The sequence below is a fragment of the Dendropsophus ebraccatus genome, chromosome 5 (genome assembly GCF_027789765.1).
Source record: "Dendropsophus ebraccatus isolate aDenEbr1 chromosome 5, aDenEbr1.pat, whole genome shotgun sequence".
NCBI classification, from domain to species: domain Eukaryota; kingdom Metazoa; phylum Chordata; class Amphibia; order Anura; family Hylidae; genus Dendropsophus; species Dendropsophus ebraccatus.
The window spans coordinates 120,490,313-120,513,677 of NC_091458.1; the positions used below are offsets into that span (position 1 = coordinate 120,490,313).

The window sequence follows — 23,365 nt, forward strand, 5'->3', positions numbered from 1 at the left end:
TTAATTTATTTATTTAGGTTAAGCACAAAATATCATACCTATACAAATATGTTGTTTTTGTAACATACAGTATTACAATCAAACCATATAATTATTGTGCTATTAGTCTGTTGTAGTCCATACTGTACAGAACTGATATGTTTGGTACATAGCATCCAATACAGTTGCAGGGTGTCCTTAAATAACAAGTGGCAACCTAAACAAATGCAAGAAAAAGGAAACTAATCGTTCAGAACTACCTACATTTCTGCATTGATTACTAGAGATGAGGGAATGAAGCCCTAGGAAACATGGATACAGCCTATGGCCGTGGTTTCCAGGCAGCCTTAGTGCTGCATCCAACTTCTTCAGCCACCGGTAATCAAATGCAGAGCATCTGGGTTCAGACGAATCCAAGCATGAGCGAGATTCGCTTATCTCTCTCGATTACTAATAAAATCGGTCCAATTTTTCTCCAAGTCACAATTAGGCCCTGTTTCTACACAGCAGTAAAGGAATGCGTCTGAAATCATGCCCCCTGTGCATTCACCGATAGCCATGCAATGTCAACCAATCCCGGTAACATGGTGTGGATACGGCCGGGAGTGGATTAGGTAAGTTGTGTATTAGAGAACAATCACTTCACATTTTATAAGTAGTCAATGTAGGTTCTACAGAAGGCTTTATATACTTGCAACTGTATTTGTATACAAATTTTATACATTTAATAATTGTACACAAAACTATATTGCAGTTAACCCTGATTACAAAAAAAACACTTTTTTTTTCTTTTGCAGCATCAATCTATAAAAAATGCAGTCATACATACCCTGAAGTCATCAGTACCCATCTTTATCAAGCTTAAAAGGTTTTTATTTCCCCTCCCAAATGCCTCTGGGTACGTAAAAATAGAGAAGGCATACTCACCTACTCTGATGGGAGGTATCTTAACGGCGCCTACTTCTTCCTGGTTCCCATGGCTTTTCGTGCATGCAGGAAATGCCAATTGGTGGAGCGGTCGTTTATTTTAGGAACAAAATATCACAGGAACAAGGTATAAAAGTGGACAGCAGCGGAGACGAGGCGCTGTCACAATGGCAGTGGTCAGGGCTGCTCTTGGAAGCATTTGGAGGAAAAAAAACAAACAAAAAAAAAAACTTACTTTACAGAAAACTTTTTTAATACCAACCAGTAAAATACCACACAAAATTAAAGGAGGTTTCTAGCTTACAATGTCAATCATATCATAAGAGTCATGCCAGTGAGGGTGTAGCAGCTGATGTTGAGAATCATCTTGGTATTGGTTCTCTTTAAAAAGTAACCTGGCACAATCACTCACCCCTCTGCTGACATAAATGAGACTCCTATGTTCAGAAGACCCCAGACAGGTTTGTGGTACACATCCCTGAGCAACCTTAGCTAAAATGATGGGCTTAGTAATTAAAAGGCACACATTCTCACTTTACAAACACATCTTATAAATAGTCTATTGCATTGGACCCAGAATAAATGTTAAAATTCAAAGTGACATTGTACCCACAATCTGCCCCCCCCCCAAACTGCTTGTGCCATCAGATAGCTGCTTTTATTCCAAGATCTGTCCTGGGGTCCGTTCAGCAGGTGATGCAGTTATTGTCCTTAAAAAAAGGAAATTTAAACTTGTGGGCCTGTGTTAATCTGAGCCTCCTCCCCACCCTCTTCACTATTAGGAATGCCCCTGGGTAGGATTTCCCCTAATCATTCTTGACTGAACACTGAACACGTGCCTTAAGGACCCAGCAAATTTGCAGTGTTTAGACAAGTGATGATTAGGAGAAATTCTGCCCAGGGGCATTCCTAATGGTGAAGAGGGGCAGAGAAGCGTTGCAGGCCTAGGGCATACACTTTAGGCCACACCATTTTGACATGGGTCTGCAAGTTTAAAAGTTGTACGTTAGGTGAATAAGTGCATCACCTGCCGAATGGACCCCAGGACAGATGTTGGATTAAAAGCAGCTATCCGAAGCTACAAGCGTTTTTTTGGGGGGGGGGGGGGGGTTGGGGGTATTGTGGGCACAGAGTCGCTTTAAACAATGTCAGTCTACCTGCTTCTGCTGTGTAAGCTTGAGATCTTACAAGATGGGCATTTGAGCCCAGTAGATATTGTAGCGAAAAGGACTTATATTATATAATCTCTGTATGTATAACAATATCTATGATGTCAAAACACATGCTATGAAGTATTGCCTATTCATACTCTTATCAATATATATTATTTTCTACTGCAGCATACCATGCAGCACCAATCTTACAATAGTCTGCCATTTGTATAGGCTACTGGCATTCAGTAACAGTTATACCTGCTAATATACTATAATTTACATAGCGGTATCCTGGATAAATAACTTGAAATAGGCCTATTGAAAAACGTGGATAAAGGGGAATTCTATCCAAAACAGAGTTTCAGGCAATCATCAGCCACCTAATTTTGCCTGATGTATGGCTCCGGCTTCTACATAAGAGAACACCAAAGATAAAAGTCATGCATTATCCCTATCAGGCCATGCAGTTTAACAAACTATCCGTTTTCCTGGACAAGTTTTTTTTGTAAATATAAGAAATGTTTCTAAGAAATCATCTTGAACAATAATACAGCAACTCTATATAAAAAATATGAGGTTTCTCCTGCCTTCAGGTTTAGTACCATGGGTAGATTCTGGCTCTGTATGGAAGATGTTTACTAATGGCAAAAATGTAATCAATGATCTAAGACAATTTAAAGGGATATTTTCATCGCAGACGTTGATAGCATGTCCACAAGTTTTCCTGTTAACAGCTGGGATATGTGGGCCTCCCTGCCCTAAACAGCTAAGTGGGCTTGTCTGTGCTTCATTTGGATCTCTCATAAAAGTGAATTGCAAACAGTGCTCATGGTGCTATGCTATTTCTGTACTTCCTTCACTTCTATGCGAGTTAAGGAAACAGCCTGCTCAACTGCTTCCGTAATCCCAGCTTGCCACTATGCTGAAAAACTTCTTTAAAAGGACATGGCACCAAGAAAATATTAAATCGAAGAGTCACTACAGTCACTATACAACATTAAAGCGTATGTGCCACCTTGATTTTCTTTTACTGATTGGATCCAGATACTGAACGGCATTTAATGACATGCTTTACAGCAAGACTCATGGACATAGACAACAACAGACAGATTCTGCCGCTTTAAGATTAATGGGAATCATCACTGAGCGTGCTATTTGACCTTTGAAGAGGTCTTTGCACAGGGAGATGCTATTGTCTCCTCTATCTACTGGTGTCACATGTCTCTGTAACTCTGTACAGATCACTTTACAGCAGCCTCCTCTTATCACCACAGACACAACAGGAAATCTCAGCTTAGTTTTAGACCAGGTTGTGAGAATGAAAACTGCAAGATTATTCTATGATATAGATTGTAAAATAGAAAATTTAAAAAATGGCAATGAAAATTCTTAAAATATATGTATAACATAAAAATTGATTTAAATAATAAGTCATTTTCTGATCACACATTCCCTTTAAAAGGATATGGCAACTCGTCTCGGAAGTAGCAAAAAGCAGTCACTGGACTGGATTATTCCTTTAAAATTTGTGATCATAAAGCATGATAAATGCAGGCTACATATCAATGACAAATGTAGCTGCCCAGGAGATAAAGTAGCAGAGCTTTTCCAGTGCTGCTGCTACTTGATTCTAGTGAACAGAGGGGCTACTTCAGTCACACCTCACTGATGGATATGCTACCATATATTTTGTATACAGTATAATAAATTATCTATGTGATTCATTGACTTCTAGCTACATCCTAGTCAAACACAGAATTTACAGCCAGACCTACATTCACAATCCTGCTGGCTCCCCAGCTTAGACCTGGAGCTGCCCTTGCTTGTTCAGTGTCTTAAGACCCTCACACTTCTGGCTGCATTTGTGGAAGGGAAATGCATCTCGTAGACTTAAAGGGGTTATCCAGTGCTACAAAAACATGGCCACTTTCCCTACTGTGGTCTCCAGTTTAGGTGGGGTTTTGAAACTCAGTTCCATTGAAGTAAATGGAGCCTAATTGCAAACTGCACCTGAACTGGAGACAACAGTAGGGGGAAAAGTGGCCATGTTTTTGTAGCGCTGGATAACCCCTTTAAATGCAGCAGGGTTTCAAATTGCGTATAATCTCATAAGTGGTTAGTGAATTTATTGCTAGTCATCCATCAGCAGACTCTAAATGGGCTATAAGAGAAAAATGAGTAACGCTAATGGACATAATAGTTGGAAGGTTTGCCCAGCAAGCATAAACATAACACTAATACACTAACATAATTAGCCTTTTATATTACAATAAAAAAAATTTGTAGCACACTTGACCCCATATTGTGATATATCTAATAGGTGCAGAAGGGTCCCTTAAGGGGTACGTTCTGATATACCTTATTTGCTGCGGATTTGATAGTGTAGATATAACCAATATAAATAAATACCTGAAATCTGCAGCATCAGATCAGCACTATCAAATCTGCAGCAGATTGGGTATGTGTACCTTAGGGCCCTATTACACGGGCCGATTATCGTTCGAAAAATCGTTATATCATTCGAATTTAAACGATAATCGTTCTGTGTGATTGCAGGCAACAACTGAAAAAAATGAAATAAAAAAAATATCGCTCGAATGTCGTTGATTTAGATCTGAACCTAAAACTATTGCTAATCGTTCGCTGTAATTCCACATTCGTTTGCTCAAGTTCCGCATTTGTTCACTAATCGCTCAGTGTAATTGCACATTGTTCATGGTTTTGCTGGGTCAGAAGGAGTAAACCATCATAGTAACGATTGAAGTAACGATCGAAACTAACGACTATCGTTCTGTGTAATATGGTGAACGATTTCAGGTTAATGATAAACAATCTCGTTTGCGATCGTTTATCTTTAGTCGATAAAAATCGCTGTGTGTAATAGGACCCTTAACAATAAGCTGATCACAGTGTCCCCTTAATGGAGCCCCACCACTAAGCTGTTATCTGGGAGAAAGCCTGTCTGCAAGTGGTTATCATCTCTATAGCATCACCATAGGGGATATTATGTAAATTTAAATAAATGAGCTGTCTGCGTAACTGAAGACGGGACAGGTCCACAGAGAGAGATGCTCTTTGTAGCCGTTCTTCACTACAGCCAAGAGATGGGAAGCCTGAACAGGGGATTCCAATCTATAACTGGACAACCCCTTTAAGTAGAAGTAGACCACTGTAGCAAAATCCTGTTTAGCACACAAACACTTTAGTTTCTTCTCAGTTCTTTGCGGATTTTAATTTCCTCCTGAAATATTCGGGAGCTGCCTCAAACAGCCAGTCAGCATCCACAACACACAAGTCTCTCATATAGCACTTAGAAGTATGTAGTAGTTCATTGTAAATAACACAGGCTGGCTTGCAGTGGAAGAGAACAGAGGAGGGGTGTATAGATACAGGTTGGTGGGTCTCCACAGTGGTGTATGTTCCATCTGGTTGCAGCTCCGCTGCGTTCATGAACAAGCCGTGCGCTAAGCACTGGCGGATATTACGCGTATCTGTTCTTGATGACTCGATTGGCAATGACATCTGTTATAGAGAGAAAAAACAAACTGATATTAGTTCAGAACTGTGCAACTGGGCAGATCAGCAATGTAACCCTTTCAGGCAGATGATCACACTAGTATGTAAAAATTTAAGTGTTTTCAACCCATCTTACAAACAACCCAAAAAAATCTAGATAAGCTGCAACAGAAAAATATTTCTAAAAATGCGTTTTTATTTGGCAAATTACAAAAAAAATAAAAATAAATACATTAAAAAAAAAAAATGCAAGAAGTTTTGTATCTGTGTAACTGCATAGAATAAACACAGGCTGTAGTCACAGATCAGACCGCCGGGGCTGCGGGGGAAGTGATCAGATGGCTGTGGCTGCGGGCGGGCACTGGAGCGAGCATATACTTTACCTGATCCCGACTCCGGCTTGCTGAAGACTCCGGGAACCGCCGAAGCAAGCCGGAGCCGGGATCAGGTAAAGTATATGCTCCGGCGGCCAGGGGGGTTAACGGGGCGGGCTGGGGACAAACTCGCAGCAGGGATGTACATCCCTGCTGCGATTTTGTCTAACATTGAAAGAATAGGGCCGGGATCCGCAGCGAGTTTCGCTGCAAATACGTAGCGAGGGGACTCGCTGCAGATCCGGCAAGTGGGTTTGTCCCCTAAAAGTAGCAGAGCCGCTCTTAAAGAGAGGGGACCCAAATCGCTCTTAAAGGGACGGTTCCCAGGGTTAAAGTTTTTCTTAAAAGGAAGTCACTGTTAAAGGGGCGCTCTTTTCAAGCACTATGTATTTCCCTGGAAATGAAAATCTAGTCTCGATTTTGGAAGCCAAAGCCAGGAATGGATTTAAAAAGAGGATAAATCTCAGTCTTTCCTTTTTTGACCTGTTCTCTGTTTACAGTCTGTTCCTGGCTTTGGCTTCCAAAAACTGTCAGATAAATCTCTGTGTAAACGCACCATAAGGAACACCAGTGGTGGGAGAGAGAGGGGCAATCCATTTGAAGGGTACCCTTCACATTGAATGTCAAAAGCTATGGAGTAGCTGAGCAGATGTACATATAGTTTTGTGGAAAAAAATTGAAGGATAACTTGTAAAAGAACTGCTTATTCTGGGCTAAGTAGTTGTGTGAGCGGTGTATATATAACTCTGCTCAGTTACCCTTGCTCTAGAACATGCTGCCTGTAGACTGGACTGCATTTTCAGAAAGACAGTTTTCCTTTAGAGAATAGGATTTTTAAACTTATAAAGGGTTAACCTTGTAGGTGACAATAGCCCCCACTATACAGGTCCCAGAACTGCCAGTGGGAGCTATACTGCATATTTCTAGCTATTCTCAGCCAGGCAGCACAACTAACGTGTTTCCCTGAGTCAGTGGCGGGTCCGGCAAGTTGGGCGTGCATCGGTTCAGGTGTAGGCGAGTTGTGGGTGGTTTTGGGGGAATGCCTTACTTTACGTTAGAGGGTAGAGTAGGTGGGGTGTCTTATTTTAAGAGGGCGTCTTATTTTCGGGGAAACACGGTAAAATCCAGACTGGATGAGAGCTGCTCTCCTATCAATTTTCCTCCCAAATGCCCCCAGAATTCAGCTTGAAAAATACATTGTAGTGCCCCCAAACTTCTAGAAATATGTTTAGGATTTATAGGTTGCACTTGTATACAGCATTTGTCTCACAACAGAGGTGCTGTAAGAAACGTAGCCTACCTTTATACAAATGTCTCGGAGCTGAGCGCGAACCTCTAAAACCAGCGTCATATTTCTTCCATTAATAAAATTCTCTCTGCACCACTCCTGCAATAGAACAAGGCAATTATATGTATATCTTATTTATCTTTATATGCATACCTATCACTCCAGGGCAATAACCAGACTTAGGGTCTATTCACACTTTTGTTTCACAATGAGGAAGGTTCGTAGCTTAAACATTCAATTTGCCCTTAGATCCCATGTACCTCATTTTGGCATATGCTGTGATGGTATATATTGGCAGTTTTTGGTTGTAAAGCAAAGCATTAGTCTGCCACACTCTCCTATACAAAAGTAAAATTGCCATTATATTCTTGGCAAATAAGAGATAAGCACATGCTCGAGTCCGATCATTCGGCATTTGAATACTGATGGCTAAAGAAGTTGAATGCAGCCCGAGTCCCAGAAGCAGAGTATTAATAAAATATTACTGTCTGCAGGAATCCAACAACAATGCTCATGCAAGCCCTTTCTCCCAATAGGTGAGCCCTTTCTCCCAATAGGTGAGCCCTTTCTCCCAATAGGTGAGCCCTTTCTCCCAATAGGTGAGCCCTTTCTCCCAATAGGTGAGCCCTTTCTCCCAATAGGTGAGCCCTTATGAGGGAGCATGCACACCTATTCAGTGTGTGTGACATTCCCTGTGAATATGCCATACCCCTACAATGTCCCGGAAATGTCATATCCATAAAAGTATTTTGTGAACAAGGGTATAGATCATTAAACACTGGCTAGTAGGTGTATTTAGAGTGTAATTTCTTATGACCTTATATAACAGAGAAATACCATAGTCTTTGTGGAGCCAGAATCAATGCAGTCATGTTAAAAATCTTTTGACAAATGTAAAACTGGTAGAGAAAAGGAACGTGCCTTATTTTTACCCAGGTTTTTAAATGCTCGGTAAATGTTGAGTAAGGTTATATGATCGCCCTCGCTAGAAATGAACTTCTTGCGTGCTGCTTGCACCTCATCGCGCTTGGCGGGCGGATTAGTGAGAACGCTGTCTACAGACAACAGGGCCACAATAGTCAGGATCTCCTCTGTACAGTGAAATTTCGGGGAAATAAGGATAGTCTGCAAGGGGAAAAAAAGTGTAATGTTTTAATGCCTTGTAAAATGTCTATTTTGCTCTTATTAGTATACAACAAACAAATAAAAAGGAACTCCAGTGATCCTATATAAAAATAAAAATGCACAAAAAGCATATAGGTGCACTCACCGATCCCACGGCGACTGTTTGACACTTTCCCCACTTGTCTACGCTGCTCTTAGCCCCAGATTCAAACTTTTAGAAATTATCCCAGTTTTACATCATGGCATCCGGATGGGAAACTACAACTGCCCTGCCCTTGGCCAGGTGATCAGTGTGTGATATGAAATCTTGCAGCTTTTAGGGTATATTCACACGAACGGATTCTCGCTGCGAGCCCGGCAGGTCCTGGCAGTTCCCATACACTACATACTTGCTGCGGTCCCGTCCAGCCAATCAGTGGCTGCGGCTGGGCAACATACTGATTGGCCGGACGGGAGAGCAGGACGCCGGACCCGTGCAGCGAGGACAGGTAAAGTATGCTTACAGCGGGGGAGCCGGGAGGGAGCAGAAGGGGTTAAGGGCGGCAGAATTACATACTCGCTGCGGTCGTTTAGACCGCAGCAAGTATGTAGTGTATGGGAACTGCCAGGACCTGCCGGGCTCGCAGCGAGAATCTCGCTGCGAGCCCGTTCGTGTGAATATACCCTTAGTCGGCCACTAGGCCAAATAAACAGACACTTCCCGATCTGCACTGAAACCCCTTATTTATGTATTAATAAAACCCCTATGTATTAATAAAACCCCATTAACAATGCCCCTGGTCCTATGAGAGTATAACAGCAGGTTAAAGTCTTCTAACCTGCCGTTAGTTTCCCTTTAGGGTAGCTTCTCTCACACACACACAAACACCATATGGCAGCAGATTTTCTGTTGCGGATCTGCAGCAGATTTGATCTAAACAACTGAACACAGCATCAAATCTGCTGCGGATCTGGTGTGTGTGAGGGCACTCTTAAAGAGAATCTCTGCCTTATGCTTTTAAAGGAGAAGTCCGGCGAAAATTTTTATAAAAGTATTGTATTGCCCCCCAAAAGTTATACAAATCACCAATATACACTTATTATGGGAAATGCACATATAGTGTTTTTTTCCCTGCACTTACTACTGCATCAAGGCTTCACTTCCTGGATAACATGGTGATGTCACTTCCTGGATAAGATGGTGATGTCACGACCCGACTCCCAGAGCTGTGCGGGCTGTGGCTGCTGGAGAGGATGATGGCAGGGGGACACTGAGGGACACAGGGCACTGGAGGGACACTGAGCATCCCTCTGCCATCATCCTCTCCAGCAGCCACAGCCCGCACAGCTCTGGGAGTCGGGTCGTGACATCACCATGTTATACAGGAAGTGAAGCCTTGATGCAGTAGTAAGTGAAGGGAAAAAGCACTTTATAAGCATTTCCTGTAATAAGTGTATATTGGTGATTTATATTACTTTTGGGGGTCAATACAATACTTTAATAAAAATTTTTGCTGGACTTCTCCTTTAAGTAAAAAATCCTGTGCTTAAAAGGGTACCTATCATTTAAAGAAACTTCTGACATGTCATAGCGACATAGCAGTGGTTTGTATCAGCGGGAGTCTGGGTGTTGAGACTCCTACCGATGCTACAACAAAGGGGCAGATGCTCCAGAGCTCCTGAGTAGTCACAGCTGGTGGAAAATCTTGCTGCCAATCACTCCTCCCAGGCAGCGTCGCTGCTCAGGGACAGCTCCTGTGTGACGCTGCTGGCAAGATTTCACACCAGCTGTGACTACTTAGGAGCCCTGGACCTTCCACATGACTAGATGGGTATCACAAAGTAGTTTTTCAGGACAGTGCTGGGGGGCATATAGGGATGTATTTAAAGCTGTAACATTGTTTTTAGTGTGATTGGTTCTCTTTAAATATTTATCTATGTAGGGGATTTGGAGCTTGAATTAGAAGAAACTTAGTAATATAAAGATATACTAAGCTAATTAACCCGGACAGAGTTTTAAACTTACTTCTTATTAAAGGCAACATGGTAGATGCAAAAAGTCTTAGGAATTTTGTAGAGACTAGTCATGACACATTTCAATAACTCACTACGTAAATGTAGTAAAATTCTCTCTTTAGGAAGCAAACAGTTACCTTTGAAAACTTAGGCTCCAAAGGAAACGCAGCCATTTTCTTTCCCAATGGCGTAAGAATTATTTGATCCTCTTTTCTTTCCACTGCGCCAAGCAGATCCAACTGATCAATGGCGGACCGGATGGAATCTGAAGAAAAGGTTGCATCATGAATATTATTTGACTTCTAGTACATAACAAGCCCTTCAATTTGTACCAAGAGTCTAACCTAGTCTCCTCTGTAATGGCATGTGAGCAAAACAGTAGGGCTCCCATGCCCCTCTATGGATTGCAGGGCTCCAGACTAAAAAATTTACCTAGGAGCCATTGGCTCCTAACCTGAAAAATTTAGGCGCCAAAATAGAATATTTGGTCGCCAACATTTTAAAACATGTAAAATTAATGTTATGTTAAATGGGACTTACTGTGTGCAGAGGCCACGGCAGCCTCCTCCTCCTTTAGATCCTTTCTTTTCTTAGTTTGAAAACGTTCAACATGGAAACTTGCAACTTGCAGTGTATACATACACACAAACTGAGGGAAGTGGTACTGTGCAGTGTATATACATACAGACACTGAGGGAAGTGGTACTGTGCAGTCTATATATACAGACACTGAAGGAAGTGGTACTGTGCAGTCTATATATACAGACACTGAGGGAAGTGGTACTGTGCAGTCTATATATACAGACACTGAGGAAAGTGGTACTGTGCAGTCTATATATACAGACACTGAGGGAAGTGCTACTGTGCAGTCTATATATACAGACACTGATGATAGTGGGTTCACTGCTCTACATGTCCCCACAGCTTTCCGGGAGTCCTGAATGGCAGCTCTACATGCAGGTAGACACATCGCATTGGGATAAGCTGCTCTGAACGCTTGGAAAGCTGGATGAACACCAGTAAGGGACATATTAGACAAAGTGATTTTTTTTAAACAATGGCAAACGAGATCATTTATCGTTAACCTGAAATCGTTCACCGTCTCATTTGCCATCGTTAAAAATCGCTTCATCGCATATGACTCTTACAGTGAAGTTTAACAATGATTTTGCCGTCAGCACCAAAAGAACGATGAATGATTTCTTATTGGTCGTCTGATTGTTGCTGCATTTACACAAAATGATGATCGCTTAAATTCGAATATAACGATAATTTGCACGATGATTGTCCCGTTTAATAGGGCCCTACGTCCTCCATTACAGCTCCCACAAGGGCTGTCATCCAGCTTTCCTAGAGCCCTGAACGACAGATAACCTACACAGGCTCCTTGCTGACTTCACCCAGCTTTTCCAGGGTCATGAGTGGCATGTGGATACAATCTACATGGGTTATGCTTCACTGAGCTACCGGAAAGCAGGGTCATCGGTCCTCCATTACAGCTCCCGCAAGGCTCTTGAAGACTGCTAGGGCTTAATGGGAGCTGTAGTTATGTAAACCCACAAGTTGGTGACGGCAACACATACGTTCAGGTTATCTGGTCGGCTGGGCAGGCAGGATTCAGGAGACTGTGCTGGTGAGAGGCGCTGGAGGAGTGTGGCGCCTCTGCGGCCGTCCGTCCAATAAATGACGGACGTGCTGGATGACGTCACTGGAGAAGCGTGTCCCCGCACACGTCATCCAGCACGTCCGTCATTCATTGGACGGACGGCCGCAGAGGCGCCACGTGCTTCTGTGCAGCGTGCGGAAGTCCTTAAAGAGACAGCCGCCGCCGGGGCCAGATTTGCAAGATGTTAGTCGCATTGGCGACCATTTTGGTCGCCATCTGGAGCCCTGGATTGGCAGATTCCCATTGAGCTAATCATAGGGGTTTGGGGGAAAATACATAACATGTATTGTAAAACTTATTTTTACAGATACTTGTCCTAAAGCCGTACCATTTTTTTTCTGGGTCCCAGTCAATAAAAACTTTTGATATGTGTCTAATTTTTAAAAGACAGACAGTGTCCATTAAACAGTCGAATGCCTTGACTCCTTTCATTGTGTAGTGGTGGCGCCAAGTTACTTCAACGCAGCACACATTCATTTCAATGAGAGCTGCGCTGCAGTACCCGATGCCGCCAGTACACAAGGAAAGGCGCCATCTGCTGTTCACTGTGTGTGTGCCAAGCTATATCCATGTGCAGAGCGTTTGAGTGAAGCCGGACTTGAGATTGGCTGTTCTATAATAAGCACTTACATAAAACCTCTGAGTATAAGCACGTACCTGGTGAGGGTTTTGATACAAAATCAAAGGTAAGGATATTAGGAACTCTCAAGACAAGAAGCTGCAGCACCACACTGGCCAAATTGCATCTGCATAAAAAAAAGAAAAACCCATACAATTAAAACTTTTTTCCCATCCTTTTGTTTTAAAAATAGTCATTTACACAGAGTGTTAAATGGTAACATTACAGGTTAAATGAATATAGTTCAATGACAACATAACATGTTTACCTGCCAGCCTGGCTGAGCTACTCTAGAGACTAAAAATATATTTCTAATACAATGCTTCAATAAAGTAATATATTAAAATAAATGTATCTTTTTTTTTATTTCCGTATATTTTTCCGTCGACTGGCAGCAGTAAGGGGTGAGACAGACCCCTCTGCTGCCACAATGTTTGTGTTGGGAACTGCATGGCTATTTAAAGCTGTGATAGTGGTGGGTTTGATCGTATAAATTCTAAGGTGTATGGGGCATGTAAACCCTGCAATTCCAGGTCCCCTACTCTGTTCAAGTGCTGCCACAGTGCTATACAAATGTACTGTTTGGACACTTACCTCTGTATCTCTGGTACAGTCATTTTTTCCAACTTCTCAAACTCCTCCTCTGTATACAGCCTGTAGCATATGCCGCTATCTTCTCTACCTGCTCTTCCAGTTCTTTGCCAGGCCTGGGCCTTGGATACCCGCTGCACTGCTAGAACCTCAAGACCACTTTCTGTGGGAATGATTACAGTGCACTGAGGTCAGAAAATAACCAGATAAAGAACCTCCATCATCCTTATTCAGGACCGACAGGAGCAGGTTTGGCATGGATTGTCTTTAGATAAAACAAAAATGTCCAGGTAGGACTCTCTTTTGCCGTATGCACAGGAAGGGGATGAATGACTTTTTATTACCTCCCTGACTCCCGCTGGTAGCATTTCACGCTGGTCCCCATCAGGGACACAACATAGCAGGCCTGCTCAGTTAATCAGGTAAGCACATGTAAATTTTTTATTATTTTTTTTAAATCCCCCCTTCCAGGGCATACATGTTAAATGAATGCTGCGTGGAGGGTGGGGGTGGGGGGGGGTGTAATGGCGGCTGGGGGGGGCGGCTTGGTGATCACAGGATAAAGCTGCTGCTCTATGTTTATAGACTGCTAACTATGCTCATCAGAAGGTGATTCACATTATAGCAAGGAAAGATAATTATACACTAGAATCAAGTAACCCACCAATGAGAAGAGCAGTTTATCACAACATACATAATACAGCAAATGGCCCAAAAATACAAATGTAATGTTAGATAAGTAATATTCTACCCATATAATGTTATAATCCCTAAAAATCGAGAAAAGTTTAAAATGGGTTAAAAAATTCTAAACTAAGGCCTTTAAAGGGACTCCGTAAGCCCCCCCCCCCCAAACCACTTGTACTTTCAGATAGCTGCTTTTAATCCAAGATCTGTCCTGGGGTCCGTTCGGCAGGGGATGCAGTTATTGTCATAAAAACAACTTTTAATCCGGCAGCGCTGTGTCTAACGGCCAGGGCTTACATTTGTATATGCATTAGGCTGGCACAACCTCTCTGTCCTTCCTCCCCACCCTCCTCCTCACTAGGAATGTTCCAGGCAGATTGCTTCCTATTCCCCACCTGTGGCAGCCCGGCACATGGGCTGGATCGTTAATACACCTGTGCAAAGCTCAAACAGCAGTAAATGTTCCTGGATCATTCCTAATAATGAGGAGGGTGGGGAGGAAGGACGGAGAGGGTGTGCCAGCCTAATGCATATACAAATTTAAGCCCCGGCTGTTTGACACAGCGCTGTAGGATTAAAAGTTGTTTTTAGGACAATAACTGCATCCCCTGCCGAACGGACCCCAGGACAGATCTTGGATTAAAAGCAGCTATCCGAAGGTACAAGTGGTTTGGGGGGGGGGGGGGGGGGGGGGACAGATTGTGGGTACAGAGTCGCTTTAAACTATACACTGCCTATTCAAAGAAATGACATAAAAAGTAAGCCCACAGCCATGATCATACACTTTTCTGCATCTGTGGCACGACCCACATCGAGCACATATGCTATAGACTTCAGTATGTAATGTCAGATCATGTAAATGCACAATACTCACTGCCATCAAATACACATAGTAAAAAAAACCCTGCAGATACTTGTCCCAAAAAAACCCAAACACACAAATCAGCATTTTCCTTTTACAAGCACACCTACCGGGATTATACTTCTTTGCTTTCACCATGCCGGTATCTACTACATATTTGATTCCTGAGATGGTAATGGAGGTCTCAGCAATATTGGTCGACAGAATAACTTTTCGATGATCCTGAGAAAGAAACAACTACTGAATACTTTTGCTGTTCTTAGGAACAAGTACTATATGTGATCACACCTTGTAACGGATCTGTAACAAACTACTATATTATAGGAATAAGATGAAATCATTGGCCTCTGCTTAGCATCAATGTCTGGAAATGTTCCCAAGAGACAGATCACTGTCTTCAGGTTCTTGCCATGTTATTGTGATGTGAACAGGGCCCAATGTGAGCCATCTTTGTACATGGATGTGCTAAACATACGATTTATTGCCCAATACCTACTCCGGAAACATTGATGTAAGAAAGAATTTTCCGCGACACACTTACCTTTGGGGCATTTTGGAATACACGGAGCTGCTGGGAATGTGGTAGAGAGGCATAAAGCGGCATTACAGTCATCTGAGGACAGCCGTCTGGGAGATGCTTTGCTATGTCTCTGCAGGTTTTCGTCATTGCTTCAATTTCTTCCTGACCAGTCAGGAATACTAATATGTCATGAGACACTGGCGCCTCCTACAGGAAAAAATTAAAATTACTACTAATTCCTTGTTTAGGGTATGTGCACACTATGGAAAATCAACGGCGAACTTCAAGTGGCTTCTGCTGCGCACCCTTGCTTGAAGTTCCACCTGTCCCATAGGCTTCATTTTTTTTTGCAGTCAAATTCCGCTGTCCATCCAAAGTACTGACATGTCAATTCTTTGGGCGAATGGCGGAATCTGCCTGCAAACATAATGGAGCCTATCGGATGAGCAGAAATTCAAGAGGGGGCTTGCAGTGGAATCCGCTTGAAGTTTCTGCCTCTTTTCTGTAGTGTGCACATACCCTTAGGCATCATAAGAAGCGGATAATTTCCCAGACAGGTATTCTGCATGGAGAACATGCTTCTTCACATTACCTGATGGATTTGGAAAACTGTAACCAGTGCAGCTTGGAGATAGTCACTTTGAGGTTGCTTGGTGTAGAAAACCTGGATTGGATGTTGTCTGCCTTCCAAGTACAGAACTGGAGCACCATTAAAATATTGAGAGAAGAGGTCCACATCCATTGTAGCCGACATGATAATGACCTGCCAAGAGGGGAAATTCATGAGCTTTGGAGAATTGTTTTCCACTTTTAAAGAAGAACTCCAGAAAAAATTTTTTTTGTTCTTAGAATAAATATAGAGATTATTGTGTATTCTTGTTTTTTGTTTGCTTATGAAGTGCAACATCGGCCAGTGAATAAGGCAGAGGTTCTTTTGCGTATATATTTGCATGGGTTGTCAGCCATCTTTACTTGTTTTTTCCCCTCTGATATGGCTCTCCTAAAGCCTAGATTTACCATAATATCAGGGGGTGGCTTCTTCATCACTGAACCTGGTGCAGCAAGTAATATATCAGTGACATAGAACTTCTGTCCCACAACTCACACTACAGCGTATAATATTAGATGTCACTTTTCTCCTTGTTAGAAGATACACATAAGAAAGCACAGGACACAGATGTGAATTAGAGATGCGTGAACATCGAGCACAATCAGGTTAGTCTGAACCCAAATGCTCTGCCTTCAGGGCATGTCTGATCCTCTGTTTCCATTCCATTAATATCCATGCATACATTTATATGGAAGAAGAGTTGGAGGAGATAACAGCGGTCTTAGGTCTGTGGTCAGCAGATAGCTTTAGTTTTCTATCAATAACTTTCATTGGATGTTTTGCAATGTTTTTATCCAAGTAGCCCCCAGTATCCGAAGTGTCATTTAGGTCAGAGTGTGTGTGTCCTTACCTTTAATGGCAGCTTTCCAAGTTCCTTTCTCTTTTTTTGTGCTGTTTTAACAACTCCAAAAAGTACATCAGTGTGTACCGTCCTCTCATGAGCCTCATCTAGGATCACAACGCTGTACCTGCGCAGAAGCGGGTCCCCAATTGCTTCACGAAGCAGCATACCATCAGTGAGGAACTTCATTTTAGTTTCTTCTGATGTAACATCTTCAAAGCGTACCGTGTAGCCCACCTACCAATACAAGCACACAAGAATCTAAACTGACAGCATCAACACCACTGCACCCTAGGCGGCTGTGAAGTGACAGTAGGATACATCTGACTCGTGTTTGTGTAAATATATATATATATATATATATATACACACACACACACACACAGCAGGATAATAAGGCAGAAAATAATAATAAATAATAATAAATAATAAAAATAATAAAAATAATAATAAATAATAATAATAAATAATAATAATCTGACAATAATCCAGCCAAAATAAGCCTCCATTTGTACAGTTACTTTAAAGGAGGAGTCTGGGAAAATAGAGTGCCGACATGGGGTGGGGAAAAACCATAATAAAGACAGTATACTTACCGGACCCCATGCCTGCACAGCACCACATCACCTGACTCCCTGACCAACCAAATGTCATTTTCTTACAGATTCTGTGTACAACCCAAACTGGCGGGAAAAGGTGGGATATAGCCCTCTCAGCCAATCAGTGACTGCAGCAGTGTCCCGCCTCAGTCACTGACTGGCTGAGCTTGGCATCCATCAGCCGGGTCGCAACATTAAAGGGGTTATTCAGCGCTACAAAAACATGGCCACTTTTCCCCTACTGTTGTCTCCAGTTGCGGTGCAGTTTACAATTAAACTCCATTTACTTCAATGGAACAGAGTTTTAAAACCCCACCCAAACTGGAGACAACAGTAGGGGGAAGGTGGCCATGTTTTTGTAGCACTAGATAACCCCTTTAAAGGAGTAAGATATAGAGAATGCTGGTGAGGATCCTGGAGTGGGACATGGCGCCAAGTGGGCACAGGGAACGGTAAAAATACATTCTTTACTATGTTCCCCCCACCCCGTGCTCGGACCGATTTTTTTCTCCCGCTGGACTTCACCTTTAAAGGGAACCAATCAGCCCAATCATGCTGATATTTTCATTCTGCAGCGAGAATATAGTGGCATAGCCTTGTAAGGGTAGGTTCACATTGAAAAATCCGCACGGATGACCCCCCCCCCCCCTCACATCTCCGCCGTGCTATAGACTTCAATTCTATGGTCGGGCAGATTTTGCTGCCATGCAAACAACAGGTTCATTTTTTGGACGAACATCGGAATCCGCCCGACCATAGAATGGAGTCAATGGCACAGGCGGAGATGAGCACGACGTTATCTATTTCACTGCCGTGACGTTAAAAATAATACCTGTCTGCGCTCCTGGTGCCTTCTCTGGGTTCCCTGCTCAGTGATGGCCTGCTCAGCCAATCACGGCGCTGTCCTGCTGCAGCCAGTGATTGGGTGGGTGGGGAACCTGGAGAAGCAGGCAGGAGGGTGCTGGGGGGAGTGTGGACAGGTAAGCATGGTGTCTTTATTTGTAACGTCACAGCAGCTAAATAGTAAACTTCTAGGCCATGTTGTAACAACAGTCGCCAAGTTAGTTAAATAGCGGCCATTAAAAGTCATTGTGTGAGCATGGCCCTACAAGGCTATAACACTATATTCCCACAGAATGAAAAACCACTGCGAGAATGGAGTGCCATAGACGTTAATAGCAATCTGTATCGCAACAGATTTCACTGAGAAACTTGAAACATGAAATCTGCTGTGAACACGGTATGTGTGTGAAAGGACCCTAAGGGGATGTGCAGACTACGGAATCACGGTGTATCACCCGCATGCTGCTCATTCTTCGGGCGGACGTCGTAATCTGGCAAACCATAGAATGAAGCATATGGGAGCAGCGGAGATGGCACGTGGCTAAGAGCAGGTACCATCTGCGGCGGGTGATACGCCGGGATTTCATAGTGTGCACATACTATATATATTATATATAACCTGTGAGAGCATGTTATGAACTGCACAGTATTGTAGAGACTTTAGCAACCAGGTGGAGGAGAAAAAGAGTAGATGTCAACAATGCATGATGGGAACCAAAGTCTGCTAAATGAAGCCATGTTTACTTTTCAGCGCTGAAGAGGAGGAGGAGCAACAATGTGACAAAAAAAAAAAAAGGTAAAGTGACACTGTCCCCCCCTTTTGGCATTCTGACTTCTCTACACAGGTGTGATTGGTAAATTTAGCAGTTCTCATACTTTATTTTATATCATACATCATGGTGCTTGTCTCAGTAAAAAGTGATCTTTTATCATCTGCAGATTGTGCTAAGTGGGCGTGACATCATCAGTATGGGCTGACCTAGAAAGGGTGGGGCCTAGACCTTTAGGCCAGCCTGTTCCAATGGTCAGCGAGGGGACGGGACCTATGTGTCGATGACGTCACGGAGGGGTGGGGCCAACTGGCGCTGTTGTGAAGCCCCGCCCACTTAGCACAATCTGCAGTTAATAAAAGATGACTTTTTACTTGAACAAGCACCATGATGTATGATATAAAATAAGGCATGAAAACTGCTAAATTTACCTTTTATACCTGCGTAGAGAAGTCAGAATGCACAAAGGGGGTGACAGTGTCACTTAAAGTATACATGGTTAGGATGTGTGGTACACTGCTCCCTCTGCCTGCTTTGGTCAAAGTTTTGGCCAGACTATAATAATATAATAATGATCACTTTAAAAAAAACGCCTTCTAAGCGCCTTCTCCCTGGGGAGAGAGAATAGGGTTATCAAAGATTAGTAAAACATGGCCACTTTCTTCCAGAAACAGCACGACTCTTAAAGGGGTTATCCAGCGAAAAACTTTCTTTCAAATTTCTAAAACTCAAGTTTTCCAGTACTTATAAGCTGCTGTATGTTCTACAGGAAGTGTTGTGTTCTTTCCAGTCTGACACAGTGCTCTCTGCTGCCACCTCTGGCTGAGAAAGGAACTGTCCAGAGCAGGAAACATTTTCTATGGGGATTTGCTGCTGCTCTGGACATTTCCTGTCTCAGCCAGAGGTGGCAGCAGAGAGCACTGTGTCAGGCTGAAAAGAAAACACCGTTTGCTGCAGGACATACAGCAGCTGATAAGTATGGGAAGACTAGATATTTTTAAATAGACGTCAGTTACAAATCTATATATCTCAGTTGTACACTAAGTCCTGCCACTATAATACATGGCCTGCACTACAGTACACGGCCTGTGCTCTGACATTCCATTTCATGTTCCTTCCATTTCTTGTTACTTTACTGAAACAACTTCTGAGATGTCACAGCGACACAAGCATGGCTGCCTACCAGTTTACTGAGCTCAGTCTTCCTCTCTTCGGACACTCGTGTCGCCAGGGATATAGCGGCCACTCTGCGGGGCTGGGTCACACCGATGATACCCTGCCGCCCTATACTGGCTTCATACAGGTACTGAGGGATCTGAGTGGTCTTCCCAGAACCAGTCTCACCTGTAACAAAAATAAAGACAATAAAGATCATAGAAATATGGGCGACACAGTATACTGAGGGGCTGGTTGTAGTCAAGTAACATACAGCAGAGATACAGGAAGTAAAGGGGCCGGACACGCACAGGACAGGACACGCACAGCCATCACCCACGCGGGGCCGGGACACGCACAGCCATCACCCACGCGGGACACGCGCACAGCCATCACCCACGCGGGACACGCGCACAGCCATCACCCACGCGCACAGCCATCACCCACGCGGGACACGCGCACAGCCATCACCCACGCGGGACACGCACACACAGCCATCACACACAAACACAGCCATCACACACACACAGCCATCACACACACACAGCCATCACACACACACAGCCATCACACACACACAGCCATCACACACACACACAGCCATCACACACACACACAGCCATCACACACACACACAGCCATCACACACACACACAGCCATCACACACACACACAGCCATCACACACACACACAGGACACACACAGCCATCACACACACACACAGGACACACACAGCCATCACACACACACACAGGACACACACAGCCATCACACACACACACAGGACACACACAGCCATCACACACACACACAGGACACACACAGCCATCACACACACACACAGGACACACACAGCCATCACACACACACACAGGACACACACAGCCATCACACACACACACAGGACACACACAGCCATCACACACACACACAGGACACACACAGCCATCACACACACACACAGGACACACACAGCCATCACACACACACACAGGACACACACAGCCATCACACACACACACAGGACACACACAGCCATCACACACACACACAGGACACACACAGCCATCACACACACACACAGCCATCACACACACACACACACAGCCATCACACACACACACACACAGCCATCACACACACAGCCATCACACACACACACAGCCATCACACACACACACAGGACACACACACACACACACACACACACACACACACACACAGGACACACACAGCCATCACACACACACACAGCCATCACACACACACACACAGCCATCACACACACAGCCATCACACACACACACACACAGCCATCACACACACAGCCATCACACACACACACACACAGCCATCACACACACACACACACAGCCATCACACACACACACACACAGCCATCACACACACACACACACAGCCATCACACACACACACACACAGCCATCACACACACACACAGCCATCACACACACACACAGCCATCACACACACACACAGCCATCACACACACACACAGCCATCACACACACACACAGCCATCACACACACACACAGCCATCACACACACACACACACACATCCATCACACACACACACAGGACACACACAGCCATCACACAAACACACACACACAGGACACACACAGCCATCACACACACAGGACACACACAGCCATCACACACACACACAGGACACACACAGCCATCACACAGGACACACACAGCCATCACACACACACACAGGACACACACAGCCATCACACACACACACAGGACACACACAGCCATCACACACACACACAGGACACACACAGCCATCACACACACACACAGGACACACACAGCCATCACACACACACACAGGACACACACAGCCATCACACACACACACAGGACACACACAGCCATCACACACACAGGACACACACAGCCATCACACATACATGGCAGAGGCTGCGGTACGGCACGGGGCACACGGGAGGCTGCGGTACAGGGTACACGGAAGGCTGCGGTACGGCACGGGGCACACGGGGGGCTGCGGTACAGGGTACACGGAAGGCTGCGGTACGGCACGGGGCACACGGGGGGCTGCGGTACGGCACGGGGCACACGGGAGGCTGCGGTACGGCAGGGGGCACACGGGAGGCTGCGGTACGGCACGGGGCACACAGGCCGCCTCCCCCGGCTGTACACAAGGCCTGGGCCGCTCACCGATGATGATGGCGCTCTCCAGCTGCCGGAGCTGCCCGATGAGCTGCGCCCGGGCCTGGTAGATGGGCAGGCTGCGTCGCTGCTGCTCTATGGGCACCGGCTGCTTCCTGGGCCCGGGCTGCATGGCTCCTTTCCGGTTGTGATTGGAATGACGGGAGCCGGGCTTGAATTTCTTGGCCGGCGGGTGATAGGAGTCCTGAGACATAGTACGATACCCGGGTACAGCCGCCGCCTTACCGGTGCGACACCAGCAGCGGCCCCGGGAGGAGCAGGAGGCAGCCCGGGGAGAGCATAGCGAGCCTCCCCCACCGCCGCACGTGCTTCCGGCAATGGCGGAGGAGGCCCATAGGGGGCGCACAGACGAGGGAAGCTGGAGTGCAGGGAAAGGCGGCCGAGCTGTGACATAATGTGACTGACTGACTGACTGACTAACTGCTGCATTTATGCAAGAAACCCGCGGAAATATGGATCACCAGTGCGTATTCTGTACCAAGACGGCCTGCGTACACGTCTCCCCAGTTACATCTCCTATATGAGACCTGCCAAGTATATTCACACCCCCTAATGTATATTCAGAACCCTGAAAGTTACCATACTCACCTGCCCCAATCCCCTGCAGCTCAGACAGTTTCCTGTCACCCACCATTCAGTAACTGAGGGGGTCAATATTGTGGTGTATCTGGCTGAGGTTCCTGCAGGGACAACATGCCACAGGAAGCAGCGTAACCAGTCGTAATGGCAACTGTAGGGGATGGGGGCAGGTGAGTATGGCTTCCTCTTTATTTTTACAGCAACTCAAACCAAGCCCCCCTCTCCCTCCCAGTACCTCCCGGTGAAGACAGGTGTAAAAATTGGGTTCACAGGTATCGGATCTGCAGCGGATTTCACACTGCCAGCTGGATTACCTTAGATTGGTGACCGCAGCATCTCTGACAGCAAAGTGGAGATTTGTATCTAATAATTGGTCACTAGGGGGCAGCATCCCCACAGATCATGTAGTACGTGACCTTGCTTTCCACATTGTCTCCCA

The 23,365-nt window shown here is 44.6% G+C and overlaps 1 protein-coding gene across 2 annotated transcripts; it reads right to left on the reverse strand.

Annotated features, from left to right (window-relative positions):
- Positions 1-22,658, reverse strand: DHX33 (DEAH-box helicase 33). 2 transcript variants are annotated; one of them, XM_069971133.1, is made up of 12 exons: positions 22,573-22,658; positions 20,150-20,310; positions 16,764-16,991; positions 15,896-16,066; positions 15,325-15,510; positions 14,894-15,005; positions 13,238-13,397; positions 12,682-12,770; positions 10,496-10,623; positions 8,160-8,363; positions 7,251-7,337; positions 1-5,582 (listed from the first exon to the last, which is right to left on the reverse strand). In XM_069971133.1, the coding sequence occupies exons 3-12, from the start codon at positions 16,941-16,943 to the stop codon at positions 5,274-5,276; spliced, it is 1,626 nt and encodes a 541-aa protein (XP_069827234.1). In that variant the 5' UTR covers positions 16,944-16,991; positions 20,150-20,310; positions 22,573-22,658; the 3' UTR covers positions 1-5,273. The 2 variants fall into 2 exon arrangements, with proteins under 2 accessions (XP_069827234.1, XP_069827233.1); XM_069971132.1 differs by having other exon boundaries at positions 22,336-22,655.
- Between the last annotated feature and the right edge of the window lie 707 nt (positions 22,659-23,365).

Excerpts from the sequence above, each read along its gene's own strand:
- DHX33 (XM_069971132.1), bottom strand. The coding sequence starts at position 22,540 with ATGTCTCAGGACTCCTATCACCCGCCGGCCAAGAAATTCAAGCCCGGC. Across the intron at positions 16,067-16,763 it reads TTGGAAAGCTGCCATTAAAG|GTCATTATCATGTCGGCTAC; the intron begins GTAAGGACACAC and ends CCCTCTTGGCAG. Across the intron at positions 13,398-14,893 it reads AGCAAAGAAGTATAATCCCG|AAAGTGGTCTTGAGGTTCTA; the intron begins GTAGGTGTGCTT and ends TCATTCCCACAG.